The 26,731-nt window shown below is 31.9% G+C and overlaps 4 protein-coding genes and 3 non-coding genes across 7 annotated transcripts; 3 read left to right on the forward strand and 4 right to left on the reverse strand.

Moving 5' to 3' along the window:
- The first annotated feature begins 5,115 nt into the window (after positions 1-5,115).
- Positions 5,116-7,010, forward strand: LOC121230697 (MDIS1-interacting receptor like kinase 2). Its single transcript, XM_041115915.1, has 3 exons — positions 5,116-5,695; positions 5,762-6,337; positions 6,472-7,010. Exons 1-3 carry the CDS (start codon positions 5,116-5,118, stop codon positions 7,008-7,010), a joined length of 1,695 nt encoding a protein of 564 aa, XP_040971849.1.
- Positions 7,011-7,047: 37 nt separating this feature from the next.
- LOC107962451 (MDIS1-interacting receptor like kinase 2-like) lies at positions 7,048-8,128 on the forward strand. The gene is made up of 3 exons (XM_041115916.1): positions 7,048-7,342; positions 7,458-7,676; positions 7,833-8,128. Exons 1-3 carry the CDS (start codon positions 7,048-7,050, stop codon positions 8,126-8,128), a joined length of 810 nt encoding a protein of 269 aa, XP_040971850.1.
- A 406-nt stretch (positions 8,129-8,534) lies between these two features.
- LOC107962450 (putative pumilio homolog 7, chloroplastic) lies at positions 8,535-13,662 on the reverse strand. The gene is made up of 5 exons (XM_016898848.2): positions 11,884-13,662; positions 11,623-11,785; positions 10,215-10,378; positions 9,091-9,340; positions 8,535-8,967 (listed from the first exon to the last, which is right to left on the reverse strand). Exons 1-5 carry the CDS (start codon positions 13,269-13,271, stop codon positions 8,863-8,865), a joined length of 2,070 nt encoding a protein of 689 aa, XP_016754337.2. The 5' UTR covers positions 13,272-13,662; the 3' UTR covers positions 8,535-8,862.
- A 3,503-nt stretch (positions 13,663-17,165) lies between these two features.
- LOC107962449 (uncharacterized) lies at positions 17,166-19,858 on the forward strand. Its single transcript, XM_016898847.2, has 5 exons — positions 17,166-17,881; positions 17,979-18,052; positions 18,691-18,826; positions 18,924-19,205; positions 19,455-19,858. Exons 1-5 carry the CDS (start codon positions 17,762-17,764, stop codon positions 19,710-19,712), a joined length of 870 nt encoding a protein of 289 aa, XP_016754336.1. The 5' UTR covers positions 17,166-17,761; the 3' UTR covers positions 19,713-19,858.
- A 2,522-nt stretch (positions 19,859-22,380) lies between these two features.
- TRNAK-CUU (transfer RNA lysine (anticodon CUU)) lies at positions 22,381-22,453 on the reverse strand. Its single transcript has one exon. It is a non-coding gene; the product is annotated as a tRNA-Lys (tRNA).
- Positions 22,454-22,528: 75 nt separating this feature from the next.
- TRNAK-CUU (transfer RNA lysine (anticodon CUU)) lies at positions 22,529-22,601 on the reverse strand. The gene has a single exon. It is a non-coding gene; the product is annotated as a tRNA-Lys (tRNA).
- A 79-nt stretch (positions 22,602-22,680) lies between these two features.
- Positions 22,681-22,753, reverse strand: TRNAK-CUU (transfer RNA lysine (anticodon CUU)). The gene has a single exon. It is a non-coding gene; the product is annotated as a tRNA-Lys (tRNA).
- Between the last annotated feature and the right edge of the window lie 3,978 nt (positions 22,754-26,731).

The following is a 26,731-nucleotide window of genomic DNA, read 5'->3' on the forward strand; positions in this document are numbered from 1 at the left end:
CTTCAGACTCTATTAATTTAATTGTAATTAAATAAATAATAACTTGAAGAAATCATATTAATTCCTATGTCATTTTTGTACTTAGCAAAAAAATGCATTCACCGTGAATAGTGATACATGTGATCTGTTTTTATTACTTCGTCATTTTCATTCATTCCATATTATTGGTTCTGCATACAATTCGTTTATAGTTATCTCGAGCTAGAGAGTGACCAATTGAACATATATAATTAGGATCAAATAATTTGTAATTAAGTTCTAATTTTTCTCATATTAATTATAACATTATTCAGTGAAGAAGTCATTCCACTAAAGTATCATGATTAAGCTCTCCCGTATTATATATCATTACGAAAGTCACTCATTGAGTGCTCGTCCAATGACTTTATTATAAGTGTGTTAAGCTTATAGGATATTCTTAATCTCTTGGGGATAAATCAGTTCTCCCAATATGATCATATATTTTATCTCATAGTAAGTATTACATCTTTTATGAAAAGTCAATTACTAACAAATAGTAATTAAATTATTTATCACAAATACAAATAACTCATGACCGCACTACTTTTCATCTATCATGTAATGTCAATGAGAGCATATCATTTACAATTTAATTGGGATATGAATTCTACTGTTGTGAAATGATGCTACATACTGCAGAAGTTGTATACTCAATGCATCAACTTTCAGTTCCTTACCTATTTGAACTCAAACTTTCACTTACATAAAATTATATGAGTCATGCATACATAGTTCATCATTCACTCAAGATTGAGGTATGTCACACTATAAAAGCCACAAGTGAATAGACTCATAGACGGATCTAAGATTTATTTTACTTGGGTCCTATCTGATCTATTGCCAATCCAATCAGTCACATCCATGTATCTATCTTTTGGGATTTAATTCGCTTCGATATCCAAGGCAATGTATCTCATCAATTGGACTTGATAAATTTTATATTAGTCTTTTAATTGATTTACTCAATTCCAATTAGACTAATGATATGTGTAGATCATCTACTAATATAAGCTATCTTTCCCCATTACGATCCTACCACACAATGTCGCTTAATATTAATTAAACGTTAGATAATCAGTAAACTAATATTTGCTTTTATTTTACTTTGTGTGCAAAAATCATTGAAGAGAATATACAAAAGATATTAATAATATTGATGCATATTTATTCAAACCATTAATATGTTCAAAAAATTACCAGTACCTAGTCAAAAATACTGCACTAAAGACACTAGATCCCAACACATTCATGCTAACATGTTCTAATTTTCTATGCCATAACCAATATGCCTCTTCACTATTTGTCATAAAACAAGAATGAAAAGAACGTAAAACATCTAGATGCACCACACATATTACGTAACCTATGACCTACAAAAATCATCCCATTAAACTCTATATTTACAACTTTAGAATGAGGTTTTAAGGATATTTTCCTTGAGACATTTAACAAAAAAACACATTTTCAATATGAGTGAAAGTATTTTTTCTAATAGAACCAATGTTTTTAATATTCTCGGAGTTGTCACCAAATGTTACATCTCTTCCATCCTTCGGCATCAATTCCATGAAATAGCTCATCTTTTGTCATGTCCCTTAAGCATACACTCGAGGTAACATGATGCCTTCTTTGACATGTTAATCTCTCATCCTCTTACAAACACAAAGTCGAATCTTAATTTTTGATCCCCAAATTTTCTTAGATCCTTTGAAACTACTATCAACAAATTTTGTTCTTTCTGGATTTCACTTTAATATTTTGAGTAGTGCTCATTTCCTTTGAAATCCATACACTCCTAGTGAATTTAACCCATCAAGTGACAATCCTCAAGGGGATAAATTTGTCTATCATATCCCAACATGTAAAATCCATACACTCTTAGTGAGTTTACCACTTTAAGTGATAATCCTTAAGGGACAAAGTTGCCTCTCATTATCTAGTTTGTGACAATTGGTACAAGAAAGTGAGGGATCATAAATATAACTTTGATTGATAAAGAAGTTTTTGAATTGTGTTTTCTTTTTTAAAAATCTTTAAGCCGTTTGGACACTATAACGTGATTGGATGAAAGTGTAAATACTAAAGTAATTGCAAGGAATTTTAATATCCTAATCGTGTCTAATTGGTAGAGTGTAATTATATTGTAATTCCTTATGTCATCTTTAGTAGTAGATATTGCAATTACACAACTGCATAATTATAAATTCTAAAAAAATATTAAATATAATAAAAAATTATAAATAATACTTGAGAAAAAAAATTTCTCTAAAAAAAGTAACAAAACCTAAAATCAAATCATTGTATATATCATGTTAGTCCAGGAAAGTTTTCAACAATTCAATTACTAATAAAATTAACAAAGAAAATAAATATCCTGTGTAAATTTGTCTAATTACTCTACCATTCCAAATTTGTCGGGTTCTTTCTCTATAACATTAGACATATACTCCTTGTTAATTGGTCATTAACCTAAAATAAATAAGTAACAATGTAGTTTTGTTAATTTTAATATAATCAATTCATAATAAATATTATGCAATTTAGTCAATCATTTAGTTGGTTAATTATTTCTCATCAATAAAAATTTCAAATCATTTAAACAACATAGTAAATTAGCATATTACTATATTTTAAAAAATAAAATATGTCCTAAATTTGAAACATTATTATTGTAAAAAAAAAGACTTTTTAAGCTTAAATCATATATCAGCATATTCGGAAAGCCATAAGGTAATTGGACTAAGTGTAATTATTTATAAGTTATATAATTACTCTAATTTTTACCCTTAAAAATTAGAAAACTCGATTAGAGTACTCCAATGACACTCAATTAAGTAGAACTCACAAATTATAGCGATTACCCAAATATGACATTACTGTGCAATTACAAACAATTATACTCTAATACAATTATTAAATAACTTTTCAAACACCCCCTTAAAACATAATTCATCTTTGTCAAAAAAATAAATAAATTGTGTCTCAAGTATGTCATTAAGCTTTTGATGCCCAGAAAGTTAGAAATTGAAGTATGCAAATTCATTTTCTTTTGCTCAAATTATAAAATTTAACTTACATATCATTTACTTTTGTTTCAAAATCACTTTTGGCTTTGGTTAATGATTCATTTTCTCCCTACATCTTTGAATTCATTTTTGGGTGAATGTGTAATTTATCTCTTGAATTTATCCAAAAATATATAATTTGTATTTTCTTTTTTTATATAATTGATATCTGAATTTATATTCATTTACACACTTTGATACCTCTATTCTGACATTGTTAATTTGTGATGAGGACGCACAAGCAACCAATCTTATGGTGACACCCATTTGTGAGGCCGAACTGCATTTCAAGAATTAACCTTTAGCAGCTATGTCTAGAAGCTACAGTTCCATTCTTGTCTTTGCCCAAGCTTGAACAGTTTGGCCTTGGTATAAATTAGATGAAATTTTTGTAACAATCCTGTCTTAAATCAATCAACTCATGAACTCGCCAACATTGATTTGTCACTATACTCAATCCTAAGCTTTTTTTAGTGATACTTACACTAGAATTTTCGTAACACTTAAAACCTAATGATTAGTTTCATTTACCAAAAAAAAGGAAAAAAAAACTATAAATGATTTAGGTGTAATCTTCATCTACAAAATGTAGATGGATTGATATCAAATTTCCAATAATAGATGGAGCTTACATGTATTTTTTACTGCATTACTACTTAAATAAAAATACGGAGTTGAAAGTGAAAGGGCTTTACAGGGTGGTATTGTTAGAGATGATCAAGGAATCATCAGTCTTACATTGTTAGTTGTTTGTCAAACTTTGGCTTGATTTTGGATACACTATCATCATTCAATCTTCGGGTTAGTGTTGTTTTTAACCGCATCACTTCACTTCTCTTCCGACTTCCCGTCTTGAATGTGCTTCTTTTTTTTTTTTAATGCGTGGTCAAGATTTGAGTTCTTTCGTTTTCTGCTCGCAATATGTTCGTCATTTGTCCTCTTAGAAATTTTCATTTTTAGTTCTGGTATCTTAGTTCTTGTTTTGGAACCCTGAATTCATTGAAACATTATCAATTTTTGTTTCAGTTATAGTTAGAACAGTGAAATATTCATTTGTACACATCTCCCACTTCGAGCCTCGTATGATATTTTATACTCGTTTAAATTACAGGGGGGTTGGTATAAACTCTGAAATGCTTTTGCTTGGGACCCAAGGAGACAAAAGAGAAAAGCGTATTGCCTGTGTGAGTGCCCAAAATAAAGATGGAGAGTCTATGATAAGCCAACTATAAAAGATACCAACGACCATTAACAAAGACTTAGATACAAGTCGACACTGGTTTGAGAAATGGGTGAGACTTATGTTACTACATTGTATTCATTTTTCGGCATCTTCTGTTTCAAGTGTCATGTGACAATTTTAACTCTGTAATAGCACAAAGTTTGTCTGAAATGCGATTGCTTCGGACCCAAAACAGAAAGAGAGACGCTTTTAGCCTGTGTGAATCAAAAGGGACAGTGTATCATACGTCAAGACTGAAAGGGGAAAAGGTCTCTTGACCTTGAATGGGGCTAACATAAATTACTATAATACAAAGACTTCAACTTTGGCGTGAAACATGGGTGAGAGACTTTTAATAGTTATTTTGATCGTACAGGCAACTGCAATTAACCTATATATAGGGAGATAAAAGCTTATTGCCTGTTTGAATGTCCAAGTCAAGAGGGAGAGTCTATCAAAAGTACAGTACAAAAAATTGCCAACGAAATTAACGGAATAACATAAACGAATAGAATGCGAAGACTTAGTGGGATGGATTTATGTTACTACACTGAATCCATTTTTCCACATCTCCATTTTGTAGTCTTATATGACAGTTGTCTTCTTGACACTAAATCGGCCAACATAAATTATTATAATACAAAGACATAAAACTATGGAGTGAAAAATGGGTGAAAGACTTATAGTTTTTTTTTATTCGAGGGTTGAAAGACTTAATAGTTAGTTTGATCGTACAGGCTACTACAATTAACCTATATATAACCATCATATCACGGTTGTTACTTGCATGCAGAGCATTTGTTAATCATGAAGAGTTTAACCTTGCTTGCTCCTTTACTCTTTTGTGTTACTTTACTATGTTCTTCTCTTAATGTTGCTTCTGATTCTGCAGCAGAAGCATTGGCAATCCTCAAATGGAAAGCCAGCCTTCAAAGCCAAAACCATTCTGTTTTGCTTTCCTGGAATACTTCCAACAACCCAAATACCAAAACAAGTCCTTGTGCTTGGTTTGGAATCCATTGCAACCATGCTGACAGTGTTATAAAGATTAACCTCACTGGCTATGGTGTAAAAGGTACGCTCCATTTATTTCCATTCTTGTCTTTGCCTAATCTTGCAGAGTTGGACCTTAGCACCAATGAACTTTATGGCATAATCCCACCTAAAATCAGTCAGCTCTCCAAACTCACCTACCTCGATTTATCCTTTAACCAGTTCTCTGGGCAAATCCCACCTGAAATTAGCCACCTTGTACATCTTCAGACCCTCCACCTTGCTGGAAATCAGTTGAACGGCTCAATTCCTCGAGAAATTGGTCAGCTCAAATTTCTCACTGACCTTGCCTTGTGTAGCAACAAGCTAAATGGTTGCATTCCTGCTTCTCTCGGTAAACTAAGTTGACTTGTTTCCTTGCTTCTCTATAATAATTCCCTTTCTGGTCCCATTCCTCCAGAATTGGGAAACCTTAGGAATTTGGTTGAAGTTTACCTGGACACCAACCGTCTAACTGGTCCAATCCCTTCCACATTTGGAAACTTGAAAAACCTGAGGGTGCTTCACATGTTTAACAACAGTCTTTCAGGTCCCATCCCCTCCGAGTTAGGGAATATGGAATCTCTTTCTGAAATAAGCCTTTATCACAACAATCTATCTGGCTTGATCCCAACCTCATTTGGTGACTTGAGATTTCTTACACTTGCCCACCTCTATGAAAATCAACTCTCTGGTCCAATTCCTGAGGAGATAGGAAACTTGAATTCTCTTGTTGACCTAGAGTTGAGTGAAAACCAACTCAATGGCTCTATTCCTGCTTCACTTGGCAATTTGAGCAACTTGGAAATTCTGTTCCTCCGAGACAACTGGCTTTCAGGTTCCATTCCTAATGAAATTGGAAACTTGATGAAGTTGACCATGTTAGAACTAGACCACAACAATCTGACAGGAAATTTGCCGCAAGGCATTTGCCGTGGTGGATCACTTGAATACTTCACAGCAAATGACAACCAGCTTACCGGACCAACCCTCAAGGGTTGAAAAATTGCACTAGCTTGAAGAGAGTCTACCTTGAAAGAAACCGACTCAGAGGAAATATATCTGAAGATTTAGGTGTTTACCCAAATCTAAAATTCATTGAATTAAGTGACAATGAATTTTATGGTGAAGTGTCTTCCAATTGGGGGTTGTGCAAAAGTTTAGAGAGCCTATCTATTGCAAGGAACAATCTCAGTGGTGCAATACCCCTGGAACTAGGACTTATGTCCAAGCTTTTGTATCTAGACTTGTCTGCAACCCAATTGAGCAAGTCCATCCCTGAAACTATAGGGAATCTGTCCATGTCATTCTACTTGAATTTGAGCATCAATCAGTTTAGCCAAAATATTCCAATTCAAGTAGGCAAGTTAACTAGGCTGTTTCATCTAGATTTGAGTCACAACATGCTTTCAGGGAAGATTCCAGGGGAACTTCAAAGTTTGCAGAGCTTGGAGACACTAAACCTTTCTCACAATAATCTCTCTGGTGAAATCCCAGCCTCTTTTAAGCATCTCCGGGGCTTGTACACTGTTGACATTTCATACAATGAGCTCCAGGGTCCCATTCCCAACTGTCAAGCATTTCTAAAAGCTTCAGTACAAGAATTGAGAGGGAACAAAGCATTATGTGGCAATGCTAGTGGGTTACCGCCTTGCACACCTTTTTTCTAAGAAGGGTCACAACAACAACAAAACCCTTTTCATAGTTATGTTCCCCCTTTTATTGGTTTCTGGTCTCTCGATTTCATCAATTGCTTTGTTGTTTGCCTTCAAGAAGAGGAAGAAAGATACAGATGAAGAAAGACGAAGCAATGCAAGTGATGAAATATTTTTCTCTGTCACTTCCCTTAGTGGAAGAATATTGTATGAAGAGATCATTAGAGCCACCAAAGATTTTGATGCTCAATATTGCATTGGGAAGGGAGGATATGGAAACGTGTACAAAGCAGGGCTGTCATCTGGTGAAGTTGTAGCTGTGAAGAAATTCCATCCATTGCATACCAGTGAAATGGCAGATCAAAGACAGTTCCTGAATGGGGTAAGGGCATTAGTAGAACCAAGACAAAAATATTGTGAAGTTCTACGGTTTTTGTTCCTCTGCGGGTCGTTCCTTCTTAGTATACAAGTACCTTGAAAGGGGTAGCTTGGCTTCTGTTCTCTGCAATGATGAAGAATGTAAGAAATTGGACTGGAATGAGAGAGTGAACATTGTCAAAGGTGTTGTTCATGCCCTCTCCTATTTGCACCATGACTGTTCACCGTCCATTGTTCATCGAGATATAACAAGCAACAACATTCTGCTTGGTTTGGAGTATGAAGCTCACCTTTCAGACTTTGGCATGCTAAGCTTCTCAATCCAGACTCATCCAATTGGAGTAATATTGCTGGAACATACGGATACATTGCACCAGGTGATTTTTCATTTTACTTCCGTAGATGACATAGCATAGAGGATAATATTTGTTATCAACTATTATTTCTTTTTCTTTGCAGAGCTTTCCTACACCATGCAAGTTACTGAAAAATGTGATGTGCTTAGTTTTGGTGTGCTGGCATTGGAATTGATAGTCAGATCATATCCGGGTGAATTTCTCTCTAGTCTATCAATTTTCACTGCTGAAAGCATTCCACTAAACAATGTGTTGGATCAAAGGCTTGCACCTCCACTGCCGGAAGTTGTGAACAAACTCATATTCATCCTGAAGTTGGCTGTTTCGTGTTTAAATATCAATTCAAAATCGAGGCCAACCATGCACACTGTTTCTCAGCTGCTGTTCAACCACATCTAGTCCCATCTATGACTCTTTGATCTTCATCTAAGATACCACCTTAGAAACGTTTGGTATTTGCTCTAATGTTGTTTGTTTAGCTTTTGTGTAGTTATCATGGGTTAATGGGTTAGCATTTTTATACCCTTAATTACCTTTTCCTTGAGAATTTGTAGTGCAATAGGAGTTGGTTCAGATCTGTCTGTAACAGTTCATCATACGTTCTATTCTAAGGAATAAAAGGGTGTTACCTGACCCTTATATTTTCAAACTTTTATGCCCTCTATTTTAATTATGATTTAGACAATTAACTTCTGTTTTTGGCAAAGTTCACTTATTTTTCTGAAGAACTTGACATGATGTTCAATTATTTTTCAAATTCCAAGTGAGAAAAAGGGAAATTGGGGCATAAGATTTGCAACATTCCTAAGCAGAAATTGAAGTCCTTGAACGTGATAAAAATATCATACATCCAAAGTTTGGCTCGACAAGACAACAACAAGACAACAGAATAATACAAGTTGCAACTACATAATAAACAACTAGAAGCAAAATTTTTCTTCTACATCCTTAGGACTCTTTCCAAAGCTGATGATCCGCTGATCTGAGGCTGTAAGCCTTCTCATCAAAGACTTCAGCACCAGTAGCTTCATGTTACATTCTCTATCTAGTAATCCCAGGACATTTACTTATTTTGTACTGAACAAGCTAGCAAACTTTGGACGAACAACAACACTTTGGCAAAGTGACTTCGATCACTTCTTGAGGAGGTTCCTTGAGAAAATTCTCTTGCAATATGGGCTGGTACGAAGGATCGTGTGTGGTCGAACCGCATCGACTAGAGAAGCATGTAGAGGACCCTACTCAAGACAAAATTGATTATGTGATGAAGAGAATTCCTATGGGAGGTTTCATGCGGATTTGAACTAGTTATGAATCAAAGCATAAAAAATGGCAGAAGAAATGACAAGTTGTTCCCTTACCTTGGTTACTACTAAAGCAGATTGAATTACATAGTTGGCAAATGGGTCTTGCAATAATTGTTCAAAGTGAACAACAGAGGTTAACTCACGGATGATCTGGGACCTACTCTCTGCAAAATGCTTGAGGCATTTTTCAACCACATGGCTGCTAAATTTTTGCATTGAGAGATGAACATAGTGCCCTTTGAACTGATATAGTAAGTTTCCAGAGTTGACCTTCAGCTCTATAATGTACTGAACAACATAGTTCCTGTTTCAGACAACAAAAGAAGACTACAAATGAGAGAGAGAGCGCCATTACTACAAATGAGAGAGAGAGCGCCATTTTCTTGATGAAATCCTTGTCATTCATGATTATATATGGTTCAAAGGATGAGTCTATTTCTAATGTAGGAAAGTTGTTACAGGGCCTTTTTTTTCCTTTTAGGTACTCTGATATGCCAACAAGAAAGACAATTAAAGCTATGAAGAATCTAATTGTAGAAAATAAAAAATCCAAAACATATATTGCAGCTAATGACACAAAAGCTGAACCAGAAAGCACAGACAGCATTTTGATTCATAGCCAACTAATTATAACTAATAAGCATGTTAGCATTCTAGATGTAAAATACCCATCAATATTAGATAAATATGATGCAAATGTTATGTACTTACCAGCAGGTTTTTGACACATGAAAGCTTGTCTGGCACCACATTGAGATCAAGATGCTAGCTTGTCATGTATTCTCAATACCAATGAGTACATACCATACTCATTTGACATTTGGTAGAAGGAACAGAAGTGGCTGAAGAATTAAATACCAAAAGAGAAATGGCTACGATTAATGACTCTCAAAAACCTGATCTATTGGCCGTAGACAATCCCTAAGGATGCATCCATTCAACTCTAATGGAAGATGCCAGTCATCACCCTATTCTATGAATTAAGATTGTTATCCTATCATGAATTTTACATGATGATACAATTCATTAGCATGCTAACCACATAAATATGTAAGTGGGTTGCTTCTTTAATTAAGCTGGATTCAAGTTTACTCAAGTAATCAGAACCAGCAATGGAAACCTAATTTGTCAGAAAACTAGGAAGCAAAGAAATAAACAATCAGAGCTTCACTTATTACCCGAAAGGATCCTGAGCAAGAAGAAGTCCATTTCTGGAAATTTGAGTGATTAGCTTATCTCGATGTGGTCCATTGGAATGAGCAATGCAACGTTGCAACACACAGCAGCCATGGCGATGAGTGGCGATATCTACGCAAAATTTTGCAGCAGCATCAAAAATAATCTGCATCAACCAAAAAAGTTTAAGAATCAAAATTTAGAAAAAATATAAAATGTTAGGTCATACGAAAATGCATAAAATCAAAGTAGAGATAGAATTCTTAAAACAGAAATGCACCAAGCCTGCCAACTACGGTATGAAACGAAGCATACTTCATGATGAATTTGGACAAAATTCTGTAAGTTTACAACTCAACACAGGAGTGCTTGATCAATCATAAGAAGTTGCAAGGTACAAGAGTTTCTTCCAATGGACTAAGAACTCTTCAAGTGTTTTATTTAATATCTATCTCACTTGCTATTATAACCTGTAACATGTTGGTTCATCCCATGGAAAGAATATTCGCATTAATAAATATTTGAAAAGATTGAACAGATTCCTTCTAACAGGCTCCTTGGACACATGTCAGTTGACTGTCATGCATCGGCAATATGCAAATAACCAAATAGCCATAATTAAGCCTGTAGAAGAAAGGCTTTTGCCTGTTTACAACACACTCCTACAAACAATGAGTTAAAATATACTAAGAGTATACATACAAAGAATACCCTAAACCGACGAAGAGGAGCTACATGTTCAAACAGAACATCGATGTGATCTCTAACCTTCAAACTTTGTATTGAATCAAAACCAAGGTATGCCTCCAAATGGCATCAGAGACAAAATTAAGTGCATAGGTAATAGGCCATAGAATAAAGACCCCCAAAATAGCCATACAATTTTCTTTGGAAGAATTGAGTACCCTTTGTCAAGATGAAATACATGGGAACAAGACATATGTTCAAATAATTAACTAGAGATAGACCAAGCAGTAGGTTAGCATGATGAAATGAGACTGTAGTTGAAGGCCAGATTCTTTAATACAGTTCCTGTTGATTTATTAATTAATGAACCTACAACATGCTACTGAAACAAAGAAAGTTGGATGAGTAAAAATCATTTAATACAATGCAAAAGATTCATGTTGCATAAACTGTTACTAAACAATGTAAAATGTGCATTTTGAGACTTAAAATATAAGTCATCGTCAAAAAGAAAACTCATGATGGTATCATAACATGACCTTCACAACATATTAAACAAATAGTAGTGAACCACACATGAAAAGTGATTCATTTTAGTGATAAAATATGATTCTAAGTAACAATTAGCCCAAAACAAAAGGAACTTAGAAATGTGCATGATTAGGATAATTTACGAGAACAAATATTAAACCTCAAAAGTTAATTTACCCCTCATCTTTATACCTTATTATCTTCATTGTTAAGACATTGCAAGCAGCGCTGCAACACATGATTCCCATTAAGATCCTTGATGAGATCAAGAATTCCAGGTTTAAGAGCAGATTTGATAAGAGAAATCTGTTGTCTGGATTTGAGAGTCTCAATCAACTTCTGTACCACACGTGTACTGAAATATAGCACAGTGAATCCCCTTAGCAACATATATATATTGACAAACAATATCATTAAAAAGAAAAGAAAATGAATGATAAATGAAGCAAATACCCATATGTGTTCAAGGAAATCCTCACTAGCTGTCCGGTTTCTTTGGTCACAGTGAGAATAATCTGCAGCCTTTGGTCTTCGTTACACACATCTAGCAACTTTTGGACAAGGTAGTTTCCGAAGGGATCCATCATTAGTTCAACAATGTTATCAATAACCTCAGTGAATATAATTTGAACATCCAAGCAGCCTCCTTCATCAAATATCCTTTGTAGAAAGCGACAACCTTTCTGGTCCTTAGCCATGTAATATATACAACCTTGAAACTCAACTAAGGAATATGGACTTGGCATCAGTGTCACATTTTCTCCATGTCTTTTATCAAGTTTAGAGTTTTTCTCTTGCAGATTTTGCAAGCCAAACTCCTTGAGAGTCTTTTTCTTACAACATTTGAACGAATCAAAGCCCTTATTGTCGATATCATATTTCAAACCTCTTCCTTGAATGATAACACTATGATCCTCCATTACATTCTCCTCAAGAGGAATCTTACTGTGCAAGAACCCAGGAGAACTCAATGAATCAATGGCAGCTCTTCGTCCATTACCATCAATTCCACATTGCTGGGAACAAACAAAAGGGTTACCAATGTATGGCCTAGTGGTAAAAGCACCCTGCAGCAGCATCCCCCTATTATCCAATCCCCTACCCTGTTCCATTCTCTGCTCCAAAAGATAGTTTCTTTGGTTATCATGCCAACTCGGTACTGAAGACAAATCATTGGACTGATTGTAACCAATACTATAAGACCCAAATGAATCACCCTTTTCGTATCCAGTACCTTGCAGCCCAAGAAAGGTGGACCTGAAGACATCACCACCATCTAAACACATCGAAACTTGTTGTGGAGACGATTGAAACCCTTTGTTAAAACCATCGTAAGAACCATATTTTTCAGCATGATAAGACGAGACATCACCAAAATTGAAGGCGAAACCATCTGGGTCCCTTTCAAATTTCCTCATTTGACCAGAAGTATCCCCATCCCTTTCATCATCTCTAATATGCATTTGATACAGATTCTCACACAAACCAAAACCATCATCGACCAACTTATTTTCATTGACGTTCTTGTTTCTGTAATGGGAATCGGGTAACCGTTTAGAATCCAACCAGAGTCCACAGTGATGAAACTTGGGGTGGTGGTGATGGTGGAGTTGTTGTTGGTCCTCAAATGGTGGAGTATCTTCGGGTGAAGAAGGGAACCCATTGGTGAAAGAGTTTGAAGGAGAAGGAGAAACTCTACCCTTTGTTGAATGGTGTTGAAGATTGAGCAATGGAGGAGAAGCCTCAGAGATCTCACTACTAAATAAAGTTCCCAGCTCACTGTTTCTCTTCATGTCCCTTGTCATCATCTTCTGCTCCTTCTTCTCACCCAGTTTATACATCTTCAAAAAAAAAAAAGAAAAAGAACCCAAATTTTTACAGATACAAAGAAGCAAAAACCCAAATGTGATTTTTTTTTTTGGTTTTTTTTTTACGTATAACAAAGTTGACAAAAGAGAAGAACACCAATACCCAGAAAAACAAAAAGACGTTTCCTTTTCAGATTGATTTTTTGGTTGATTTGGTTTTGGGTTTCTTTTAAAGAGAAAAATGATGGGTTTTTTTTGTATGCGAGAAACGGTTACAAAAAAAAGGATGGTGTACGGTAAGGATTATTGACGTTTTAAGCTCACGCCATTGGAGTGAGGTGAGCCGGCACTATACTGTGAAATACCAAAAAAAAAATTTACAGAGAAAAAAAAGAGAGGATCTTTTTCGAAAAAAAAACAAGCTTTTTCTTTTATTGTTTTTTCAAATGATTTAAGATTTTTTTTAGCTAACTGAATCTAAATAGACAAATACAAAAAAATCCTAACTTCTTTGGCGAAAAAACCTGCTTGATTTTTGTTTTTATTAATTGACCAAATTATTTTTATTCATTTTTTTTTAAAATGTTGTTGTTGATCATAAAAATTTACTTTTTGATATTTTTCCTTAAAAAAATAAAAAATATCTACCTGAAAATAAGGGTCTAAATTTTATTTTTAATAACAATAAATATTACTTTAAGCATTGTTATTGCCTAAAAATATATAAACAAATCCATGTCAGTGTTGAAAGCTATGACCAAGTTTTCCTATCTTATAGATACCAACCTTCATTTATTTCCGTACTTGCTCACATTTGCCAAGTCAAAAATTAAACTTAAATAATCTGAAATTTATATTTATTTTTTTAAAAAAATAGAAAAAGAAAAATGGATTATTTGATTAACAAAAGGATTTATCTTTCAACTACCAGATTGGATTTGCCTGAACTATCACGTCAAAAAGACAAACTAAAAAATTTGAATTTTATTTTGAAATAAATAAATTATGATATAGCTTATAATTATTTATTATTTTGGTAAAAGAACATTTTATCTAAAAAAAAAAATCAAAGCAATTCCATCCTTTGAATTTCAAAAAAGAGTCACTAACGATTGTTAATCACAATGTTATTTTATTTTTTGGTCAGTTTTGCATTTTTTAATGGTATGGTAACAAATTTATACAATATACCACAATATTTATATATTCAATCAATATTTTAACAGAATTTGTTATTAATAATCAAAATATGTAAAATTAGAAGAAAACATTAATGAATTTGAATAAATGATTATCTAGATTTAAATAAATCTGGACAATAATATGTCTAGGTTCATTCAAGAAGTAATTTTTAATAATTATTTTAAACTATTTTTATTTTTTTTAAAATAGTTAATATGGTATGTTACGTGTCATTTCCTTCTGGCTTCCGTTAGCCACATGAGTGTCTTTAATTGTCAAATTGGTCAACTAAACCTAGTTGATTTTTTTTTTGTCATTAAAGACAAAATAGGGTATACTTTTTTAGGGCTCAATTGATTTTTTTTTTCATTTTTTACTAAGGGCCTTTTTGACATTTAAACCTTATAACTATAATAATTAAATAAAAGTAAGAATCATCGGCCTGACAAAAAAATAATAGTTATAAAGAAATCAATTTGATACTATTATGTCACAAGTCGCATATTAAAGCTTGTGATGAATGCACACAAAATTTCCCATGAACATTAATTAATTTAATGTGACTCATTTGATCCACTTGAACTGACATGATTTGTATAACACATAGAAAAAGTTATCTATTTAGAGCCTTGGTTGCTTAGTAAAATATTCTAGTAAAATTAGAGTTACCATGGTAAATATTGTAAATCATAAGGGATAAGATTGTATAGAGTTTAAATTCCTTAGGACTCTCATCTTGTAAATAGGTTTTAATCTTAACCGTTGATGTAATTTAAATTATATCGTTGGATCTGAGATAACTTAGCTATAAATAGAACTCTTTCATCTCATTTGTAATTATTCCATTTAGAGTTAGTAACTATACTTTGAGAATATTTCCTCAAACACTTGGTGTGTTATTGTTTTCTTATGGTTTTTCTAATTGATTCGAGTTCCTTTGTCTTTGAGTTGCTTCCACTTTATTTTGGTTTCTTAGAGAATTTATTTGGTGAATCCTCATTTTAATAGTGTTTACCATTATTATCAAAAAGTAATTTTGAGAAGAAAAGAAATGTTCATTTTAGACATATTGTAAAGTAAAAGATTTAATGAATAATAAAGAAGTAATTTCATTAAAACACTTTTCTAATGACAAAAGCTAAAAAATTCAAGTTTTTAACTCGAGTTAAAATCTCAGTTTAAAATGAAGATTTGGTTTGAAAAATTACTTATTTATTAAATTTTTTATTTGAAATTATAATTTAAGTTTAATTATAAACCAAACCTTAATAGAAAGTGATGACATTACTATTGGGAGAAGTTGGCTTTGGGCTTTACGGTTTTTTATTAATGGGCCGTGGAGGTTTATTTTTGTCTTTATAACAAATATGTTGGACTGATGGAGAAGAAAAACAGAGCTTTTAAATGTATTTTTAAGAAATTAAAGTTATTTTATATTTTATTTTATTGGAATTAAGTAATTATTTTTAAAATTTGCACAGAATAATTAATATTTTTCATATATATTAAAAACATATTTTTAAAAATTATTGAAAAGCTTGAAATAGTACACTAAAATATATTGATATGCATATGTATCAATTCTAATAAAAAAAGGGTAAATGTGTCGGTACAATATCGACTATCTTAATTGAACCAATTAAATATTATTGGTTGGACTAAAGGGGTCAAAAATTAGTTATGAAAATTTTCCAATGTAAAAAAAAAAAAAGAAGAAAAGTAAACTAAAATCTTAAAATAAATTGTAATTAAAGAAAACCTTGATGAATATACTACACTAAAATTTTAAACTGAGTTTGATCTTAAAATAAATTTTGTAATAAATGGGTTTATTATTAGGTTGTAGGTGTCTCTTATGAGAAGGGTAAATTGAGTTTAAGACAATAATTACAGATAAATTACTTGTAGAGTTATAATTAATGTTTTCCTCCCCTTTTTCACTGCCTAGCTAAACAAAAATAATTAATATTATATCAATTTCTTTTTATTTACTAATTTTAATTATTTATTTTTCTTAGCTTTCTTTCTTATAATCCAAAGATGGTAAGAAATCCGAATGGCGTAGCGTGTTTACTAGAAAAATATCTTCTAAATTAATTCTTGTTCTTCCTAATTTCAACATCAACCAGATATAGATCTATTTCGCAAGCTGCCAAAGAGCAATTAGTACATGCCAATTTGAGCTTTGATGTACCCCTATCTCCATTCATTTGCTTCAATTCCACGTGTCAACCTCCTTTCCAATACTAACATTTTCTTTTTTTCCTTAGAAATTTAAAAGAATAAGATAACCAATCATTTTTTATCTTTTCATACTGCACACAACTAACTACATTAATGGGTGAATTTTATTTAAATTTCTCTTTTCATGTCTGCTTCACTACTCTCATTATTTCTCTATTTTTATTTATTAATTTTATAAATAAATTTCCTATTTTATATATTTTTTAATATATTTTGATAGTTGAAATATCTAATTGACAAAAAAAAACGGTTGTTTTTGTCCAAAAAACTTTGAGAATTTTTTTCTACATTAAAAAAGAAAAAACTGAGTCGTAAGCTTAAACATCAAAGTATAAATCATCCAAAATTCCTGCCGACATCCCTTTGTTGGTTCCAAATATTTTAGTTAATCATTGGTTTTTATGACATTTTCTTTTTGTCATAAGGTTTTTAAGACATTGATGTTTAATTTCAAAAACTATAAATATATTTATTATGGGTACATAATTAGAATATCTGTGTGATTCAACTTTAAATAATTTAATTTTTGAATATAATTTTAATAAAAACTATATTTTATATAGTCTTTAATGATATTTGTGAAAAAGTTGAAATATCATTTTTAAAAATAAAATATTTATACCCAAATTACTATTTGATTCTTTTTTATCCATCTGAATTTTAATGTATAAATTAATTTTCTTAGAATTTTACTCACTACATTTCAATATATTGTAAAGTAATTTTCTCAATTTAAAATCCCAATAATTATATATATATTTTAATCAAACAAAAATTGTTAAAATTTAAATCTAAATTTAAGTTTCCAAATTCTTCTTTTAAATATATTATTAAGACTTAAAGAAAAAAGAAAAAAAAAGAAAGTTCCAGATCAGGGAGGGTCAGTGGCAGGACAGGCTTGTCATTTCTCTGTCAGATCCCGTTTTCCTTCCTTCATTCGCTTCACCCTTTCTAAGCTCTAAAAAACACACTCCTCCTTTTTAATTTTTTTATTGGTGGTGCAGAGAAGGATTTGAAGGCATTTCTCCATTGTTGTTTTATTCAATTACAAGCTACCTTTTGTTTTGGTGGTTTTGAGAGTGGAATTAGGGAAAAAAATGGAGAAGAGCACTCCAGTGAGGAAACCACACACTTCCACTGCAGATCTACTCACTTGGTCCGAGACTCCTCAACCGGATTCCACCTCCTCCGCCGCACGCTCCACCCGCCCTCACCAGGTACTTTTTTTTCTTTCCTTTCGAAAGAAGAAAAAATGATTTTGTTTGGATGGTGGGTTAGTGTACTTGATTGATTTATTTCGTTTATTAACGGTAGCCGTCGGATGGGATCAGAAAAGTGGTGTTTGGAGGTCAAGTGACCGATGAAGAATTTGAAAGCTTAAACAAACGGTGAGATCTACTTCCGCGTTCTTCCTCTCCTACAAATTCTTCATTTTCTTTGTTTTTTTTTAATTTCTTTGGTCATTTGTAAAATTTTTGTTCTACGTTCTGCATTTTCGAAAAAAAAAAACGCTGTTACTAGAGTTTTCTCTCTTTTTTTTTAAAACAAATTGTTTCTACCATTTTCTCTCTCTTTATTATCTAAAATACTGTTTTGAAAAGAAAAAAAGGCCTCAAATCTGCAAGTAATTTAAAACTTTCTAGTTTGATCTGTTCTATTATCTGTGATTGATTTCCTTATTAGATGTTATTTATCTGTCATTAATTAGGGATCCATTGGATCTCCGTTCTGCTCCAATTGTACCAACCGTTGGAGGAGATCTTAATTTTTCCAGCTGTAACTTCCTCTAACGTATCCAACAATCCTGTTTTCCTGAGTTGGATTTCTAATGCTTTGTGAGGATTGATGATTTAATGTACATCTACAATCAGTTAAAACATTAAATATTCATTTCCACCGAAATGTCCGTTAATTTTTCTTTCAAGATTCGTTTGTTAGTTTCGAATTGTAAGTAGAAGTACAGTAAGGCTGTTTTATTGCTGTTTTTCTAATTCACTCTGCTGCTGTCATCTGTTGCCATTTCCAGGAAACCTTGTTCTGGATATAAAATCAAGGAGATGACCGGTAGTGGTATTTTTGCAGCCGATGGAGAAAATGACGAATCAGAACCTGGTAGTGCAAATCCTACTCCAAACAACAAAACAGCAATACGAATGTACCAGGTTTCAATTTGTTCATTTTTCCAGTTATGTTCAGAACATAATAACATATTATATTCGTATCATGTTTAAAAAAGAAGTTTATGTTTGCCATTGTCAGCAATCTCTAGCTGGAATCAGTCACATCTCGTTTGCCGAGGAAGAGAGAATTACACCCAAAAAGCCAACTACTCTTCCTGAGGTGGCGAAGCAGCGTGAATTGAGTGGAACACTACAAAGTGAGGAGGCAAAGTTGAAGAAGCAGCTCTCCGATGCCAAGTCAAAGGAGCTTGGTGGACATGACATCTTTGCACCCCCACCTGAAATTGTGCCGAGGCCAACTACTGTACGCGCTTTGGCTTTGAAGGACAATTTTGACATGGGAGAACCTGATACACATAAAGTAATTACATGTTAAAACTCCGAACTTACTAAATTCTTGTCATTGCTTGAACAAATTGTTCCTTGTGCAACAAATGACACCTAAGGTAGCTAGGGGTCGTATATCAGGCTGAGCAAGAAGTATGAATTGCATTGTTGTGCTTCACTTTTGCTTAGGGATTGCTGAATTGCGATCATTATGTACTTTAGTTTGCCTAGTTAATTAAATTTGAATATCTAACTGTTTATGAACTTGGATGCTATGCTGTAGCCTGCTGGAGGTAGCACGCCAAGTGAGGAGACCGTGGTTAAGACAGCAAAGAAAATACATAACCAGAAATTCGCAGAGCTATCCGGAAACGACATATTTAAGGGTGATGTTCCTCCAGGTTCTGCTGAAAAACCACTCAGTGTAGCGAAACTGCGGGAGATGAGCGGTAGCAACATCTTTGCTGAAGGGAAGGTAGAGTCTCGAGTCAGTAGCGGACGCAAACCCCCTGGTGGGGAAAGCACCATTGCTTTGGTTTAACTTCATAGGTCTAACACCGTCTCCGATTACCGTGTTTTTCTGTTATCTTCAGTGGGGGTGTGTGATTATGGGTTCTGGGAATTATGTTTTAGGTTTAACATGTCAACTTGACCTATGAACCTATATGCTAATTACTTGTTTCATAATTTTGTGCATTACTGTCCCGTCTCGTTCACGGTCTAGGGCTCTTTCAAGTCCAATTTTATTGCTTTACTGCTATATATGATTATTATCGCTATATGAACCTCCTTTTCAAATGAGTCCTTGTTTCACTGGGCAAAAGTTATAGTATTTTTCAAATGTATGTATACATATTCATACATTCGTGTCGAAAAAAGAGGTGGCGAAAGGGTAATGGTGAACAGAGTACGGACCAATAATAATGAATGCCCATATCATTGTCCGACCAAAAAAAAAAACCGCGCGGTTAGGCGGATGGAATTTGGCATTTAAGGAGAGCATGATCTCTGCCACGCTTTTGTCATTATTTTCAATGGTGGTCACTGCATACCACTGTTTACATGCTTTTGGGTAAAATCCACACCGTACGAATCTGTGGCACTGCCAGATAGATACAGCAATAATTTATTTATTTATTTGGTTGATAAGAAAATTAAATACATTTATCCATAACAGGAATTATATCTCACACTTTATCTATTTATTCATCTTTCTAAAAAGTTTGTTATATTAAAAATACTAGGTAAAAAATGGGTTCTTTAAAAAAAAATTAAAGCAATTTAATTTTTATTAATTTCAAATTTAATTATAGTCTTAAGTTTAGCAATTATAAAATAAAAATTATAAAAAATGGAAAAAATCAATTTTTAATATTTTAATTTTTATTCAGAATTTTTATATATATTCGAACATAAAAAAGTTCAAATTGAAAATTTGAATTAATAATTTATATATTCAAATTTTATATATAAATTATTATTAAAAATATTAATAAAAATAATTTGAATTTAAATGTTTCGAATTTTATTAATTATTTTTAAATTATTTTTATTTTTATTTTTAAATTTCCGGAGGCAACATGCCACAAGAGAATCTTTCCTACGCCACATTGAAGGCTTTCCAATTTGGATTAAGTTTGAGTTAATTCGATTTGATAAGCATTTTGGAACATTTCTCATTTCGTGGGTTGAGTTGATTTTGGAATAAATTAATTTAAGTTTAAAAACTTTAAAATCATTCGGTTTTAAGTTTAGATTATTTTAGATTAATGTTTATTTAGGGTATGTCTTATTTTTTAGTACGGTTGAGTTACTGTATATTCAGATCACCAATTATTTTTTTAAATCATTTCGGATTGCATAATCATATCAAGTTAAGTCGTCTCGGACTTAAATAATTACAAATAAATTGTTTCGAGTTATTTTAATTAAAATTAATTTGTGTTATGATATTTTCAAAGTTTTATAGTTAATTTTTAGGCACAAAATCAAATTGGATGAAACTAAAATATCTAAGTAGAGCAAAAAAAAATGGATTGAATTTGAAATGAAGATCCTAGTCTAGAGATTTTGTTGGCTTTATGGGTGTTGAGTAATGCGAAATCTTTTTCCCTATGACTAAATAAACTGTTAAAAAATGTATATTCATTTTTTAATTCACTTCCATTTTCTTTATTTCCTGATTAGAGATATTCTTCTTTCTCTGTGACTGAATAAACTGTTGGTATGTGTACATTCTTTTTTATTTTTCTGTTTACAAATGTGCATTCATTTTTTTTTAATTTTATAATAGCAAAGTATTGGGTTCATTTCCTTCTTCTTTTTTTCCATTGCAAGTGGCTTATTTATTTATTTATTTATTTCATCACTGGTCTTTATGCATTCATACCTTATTTTTCTTGATATAGTTTGATTTTCTCTCTCCAACATGAACATACATCTTCTTCACTTAAAAATCACCTTGCTATGATGTAGTATTCTTGGTTTTACTAAGCATTTCTATGGAAATTTGGTGGTTTCTAGCTTGAATTTGAAGATTATGGTAAAGTTTCCTTCATAAATGGATGAAAGTGGCATGAGATGTAAGAAAAAAGGAGAATTCTACCATTTTCCATCATAAAAATCTATTGATTAAATAATTAAAATATTAAAAATAATAAAATAATCCCAACATCATTTTCATCTAACGGTTACCATACTTTCTCAGGGTTCAAAATTTACCACCAATTCATGAGATTTTTCTCATAAATATCTAATTATGCCCTTGAACTTTCTCTACAATTCCATTTTTGATTTATTCTTCACTTTTGGTAAAATTACACTTCTAGTCCTTTCTCTTTCTTACTTCACTTCATTTTAATATTTTGATTTTTGATTTTTACATTTTTATCCCAACACTTTTATACTCTCTTAAGATTTAGTCTATACCTCCAACTTATTTCTCTTGACACGAGTCTTTTCAACTTCCTTCAATATCCAACTACATGGCATCTCATATTAGTATTAGAGACAGGACTTTAAAGTTGTTACGGTTGGAACGGAACACAAATTGACTAGGCCAGTCGACATTGTTTGCTGAACAAAACACGACATTATGACCCTTGCACTGTACCCGACTGAACTAGACAGCCAAATTGATCTTAATTGTGTAAAGCTGTTATAAATCCAAAACTAATTGTTCCAGCTGGGAAAAAAAAAAACCAAATATGCGCCCACCGTGGGGCTCGAACCCACGACCACAAGGTAAAGAGCCTTGCGCTCTACCGACTGAACTAGACGGGCCAGTTAATTTTAGATGTGTAACTTTCTTACAAATTCAAAACTAATAGTTACAGTTGCTCGGAAAAAGTAAAATGTCGCCCACCGTGGGGCTCGAACCCACGACCACAAGGTTAAGAGCCTTGCGCTCTACCGACTGAGCTAGACGGGCCAATTGATGTTGATTGTGTAAATTTTTTACAAACCAAAACTTATAGTTTCCAGTTGCTTGGAACTAAAAGCAAAAAAGTCGCCCACCGTGGGGCTCGAACCCACGACCACAAGGTTAAGAGCCTTGCGCTCTACCGACTGAGCTAGACGGGCTTGTTGTCGCGATTTTAGGTATAAGTTTTAATAAATACAAACTTCTCAGGTTTCATTTTATTAAATGCTGAAGTTAACCAAACTTGTTAAAAAGAATCAACCATTTTAATAAAAGAATCTATATATTATATATTTATTTCGTTGACGAACTTATTATTTTATTAATAAAATTATATAAAAAATCTTACTCGTAAAACACAACTTCATAACTAGATTTAGAATATAGTAAACTTAAGTTGAACCATATAAGAACGTCCAAATACAAAGCATCCAACTCAGCCTTAAATTCTTATTAATTAAGTCCCTAACTTGATGGTTCATCGTTAAAGGGTATTTAATATGAAGAAAAGTTATCAATTTTTATAGAATTTTTATGAAGAAAAGTTCATCTTAAAAGATAAGTATCTATCAAGAATTATATATATGAATACACCATTTTGGGTGAGGTGTTCAACATCTTCCTGTGTGAGAATCCACCAAAAGTATATTTTGTATGAATATTTTTCTGAGTAATGCATTCGTTTTCCGAAGAAGAAAAGAGATCTAGAGTGGTGAAATTTGTAGTCTATCTAATGAGTGAATTGGTGCATATGTATACACCCGATATTAGAAAAATATCTGCCAAAGACTAATAAAAAATCAAGTATCTTCAGATTGAGGAATTTAAGAATAAACGTTCAAAGATAACTTGGATTAAAATTCACTAAGATCTTTTGAACTTACAAGCGACTGCTTGTGATGCAAATTCTGATTAAAGAGTTGGTACGCCATGAGAGACTAAGCCAAAGATGCGCCAAGGTAGTAGTTTGAGTTGCAATATTATGCACACTGAGGACACAATAAGAATATGACACTTAGTATTTTTTGCCATAAATAAGTTTTATCTTTAACAAAGTTTTAAGTTGAAATGTCATATGCTATTTTTGAAAATCTGATGAAATTATTAAAGATTCCTTTTTATTAATCTTTTGTTTTAAGAACAATAAATAAGGGAATAAGGAGTACGTTTTAGAATGACTTTACGCCTGTCATAAAATTTTTGCTAAGTGTTTTAGTTTTGTAACATTCGATATCTGAATCCGATAATTCAGGTCTATTATAGGGTGTCGAAGAATATTTGATAGTGCTATTTATGATGACATCAATTATACTTGTTCATGGTTTAGACTATCTGCTCAATGCTTTAGAAGGGTTTGGGAAAAAAATATTAAACTTGAAAAATAAGATTGGGCAACAAAATAATGGCCGATTAAAATATGAATCGGGCTCTACCTCAAGCATTCTTGAGCCCAGCCCATTTTCTAAGTTTGCATTATATTATATTATTTTTATATATTAAATAATTTCTAACACACTAAAATTAAATCTATAGTAATAAATAACATTATAATATAAATAGACTAAAAAATATTAAATTACCTATATATAAAAATTTAATAAACAAAAAATATATCATATTAACTATTAAATTAAAAATATAATTTTTTTAAAAATAAAAGTAATATAAACGAACTTAAAATGAACTTAATTAATAATTTAAAAAATATTCAAAATTAAATAAAATTTTAAACACATATTCTACATCGAATTAAACTTAAATAAATAAAAAATATTTCAGTCTCATATTTAAATCCAATCATACTCAATTACAGCCCCAACATGAACTCCTTAATAAACTATTGACTATTGGACTTAATAATAACGGTCAAACACCAATATTTAGTAACCTTTAATCATGCTGGAAAATGACTATAAATATGATATTAACAAACATTTAAAAGATGGGAGCTACTTATACAATAGGCCCAAAACATTGAGCTTGTGTGGCCATTGGACTTAATGCTTCGAGGCCAGAAGAATACAAAGTTTCAAAGCATATTTTTACCAAAATTTTAACCCAAATCCAACCCAACTGACTTTTAGATGACGGGGTCACGTGTCAATACCCATCCTGCTTATTTGTTTTTATACATAACTTTTCATTCATTCGTTTATGAAAAATCTTGCATCATAGGAAGCAACAGGTCACAAGAATTTCTAATTGTTTTCCGTTTTAATTATTTTTCTTTCTAAACAATGGGTGGTTTGGAGAGGGCCATAACTTAATTAGACTAATGGATTACTTAATCAATTATCAACAAATTTTTTCCAACCAATTTTCATGATACAATCATATTTGTTAACCATTGAGATTAATAAGGAGGTGGTTCATCCTTGATTAAGGTGGAGAGCCACTAGATGATGATTCTCGTAAAGTATTTTAGAGGGTAAGAGGAGAATGAAGGAGGAGAAAGTGGGATGTGGTCTCCTAGCCTCTTTTAGATGCTATGGTGAGTTTATATATTGGGAATTAATATGTCTACGTGTCTTGTCTAAAGATTATTGATAGTGAGATCACATTTTGTTCTCTTACAGTGACGATGATATGATGTTTTAAGATATGATTCTTTAGGATAGTTGAGTAATCAATGAGCTTGAATCCCTATATGCGTCTCATGCACGTCCAGTGTGTTAGAACATTTTTAATGTATATATAATGTTACAATAATTGCAAATGGAAAGTTATAAGTAATCAAAAGTTATGCTATTTGGTTATTAATCATAAGTAGTCACTATTTATAATGCATAGGTGAAGCTAGGGAGGCTGGTACTCTAAAATGAAAAATTATTATTTAGGCCCTTTAAAAATTTTAAAAATTTTAAATTAGTAAGATAAAATTGTACTTTGTCTCTCAAAAATTATAAAAATTTAATTTACTTTTTTAAAAATTATAAAGATATAGACTATAAAAAATTAAAATTTCATTCGACCCCCCTAAAAAATTGTTCTAGCTTTGCCCCTGTTATAGTGATAAGTTATGTCTCTTGTTATTAAAAGTTATGTTACTTAATTATTATCAAAGAGTCATAATTATTCAAATATATATTTATTGAATAATTGTGTTTATTGCTAAAGGATGTGACTATTAATTTGGTTAATTATATTCTTATAAAGAGACATAAGAGCTCTTATAAATAGGAGTCAATTGTCATTTGTTTGACACACCAAAAACACAAAAAAAAATTCTTTCTATTCTCTTCTATTTCTAATATTCCTAAATTGTTTTATAAAGAATTAATGCAAAAATTGTTTAAAGAAATTGATATTCTTGCTATGCTCCACTCAATACTTAATGGATTGTTTTCGTCAATGAAAAACACAGACAACCATTAGGCTTCATTGTACCCTCGAGGTTCATTTGATAGTAACTCTTTTGCACACCAAAATATAGGTGAGACGAATAGAACCTTAAATAAAGTGGTATTGATACACGCCTTGAAATCTTCATTAATTTATCATAAGTTTATTTTTATCCCCATGCACCAACATAGCGAAGGTTATCTTATTTAGGTTCGCTATTCTTTCATGGTTCAATTGGAGGTTTGCCCATTATAGAATACATGGAATGATACGTTGAGGGGGTATACCAATATTAAATCGTCAATTGGTAAATGTAATACCCCGGAAATTTTTACAGTAAAATATTATTCTTGATATAGTAAAATAAGGAAATAAAGTGACAAAAAGGAAAATTTTGAGTTATGTCAATATTGGGGAGTATATTATGATATATTAATTCAAGAAATGACTAAATTATAAAAGTGAGAAATGTTTTGTTGTACAAGAGTAAATACTCAAAATTTGAGGGGTTAAAATGTAAATATGAAAGATTTGAAGGACTAATAGTGTAAATATTTTAAGGGTAGAATGATCTAGAAACTAAGAAAAATGGATGAATTAGGACCAAATTGAATAGGTGAAAAATTATGATGGATTAAATTGCAAATTTACCAAATTTAAATGATAACTCAAGAATGAAATTTTAAAAGATCATAAAGGAAAAAATGGTCAATTAGAAAGAGAGAGAAATCTAGAAGGTAATGATGATGTTGAAGATATTTTAGATTAAATAAATAAATAAATATTAGTTTATTAAT

This window comes from Gossypium hirsutum, chromosome A06 (genome assembly GCF_007990345.1).
Source record: "Gossypium hirsutum isolate 1008001.06 chromosome A06, Gossypium_hirsutum_v2.1, whole genome shotgun sequence".
NCBI classification, from domain to species: Eukaryota; Viridiplantae; Streptophyta; class Magnoliopsida; order Malvales; family Malvaceae; genus Gossypium; species Gossypium hirsutum.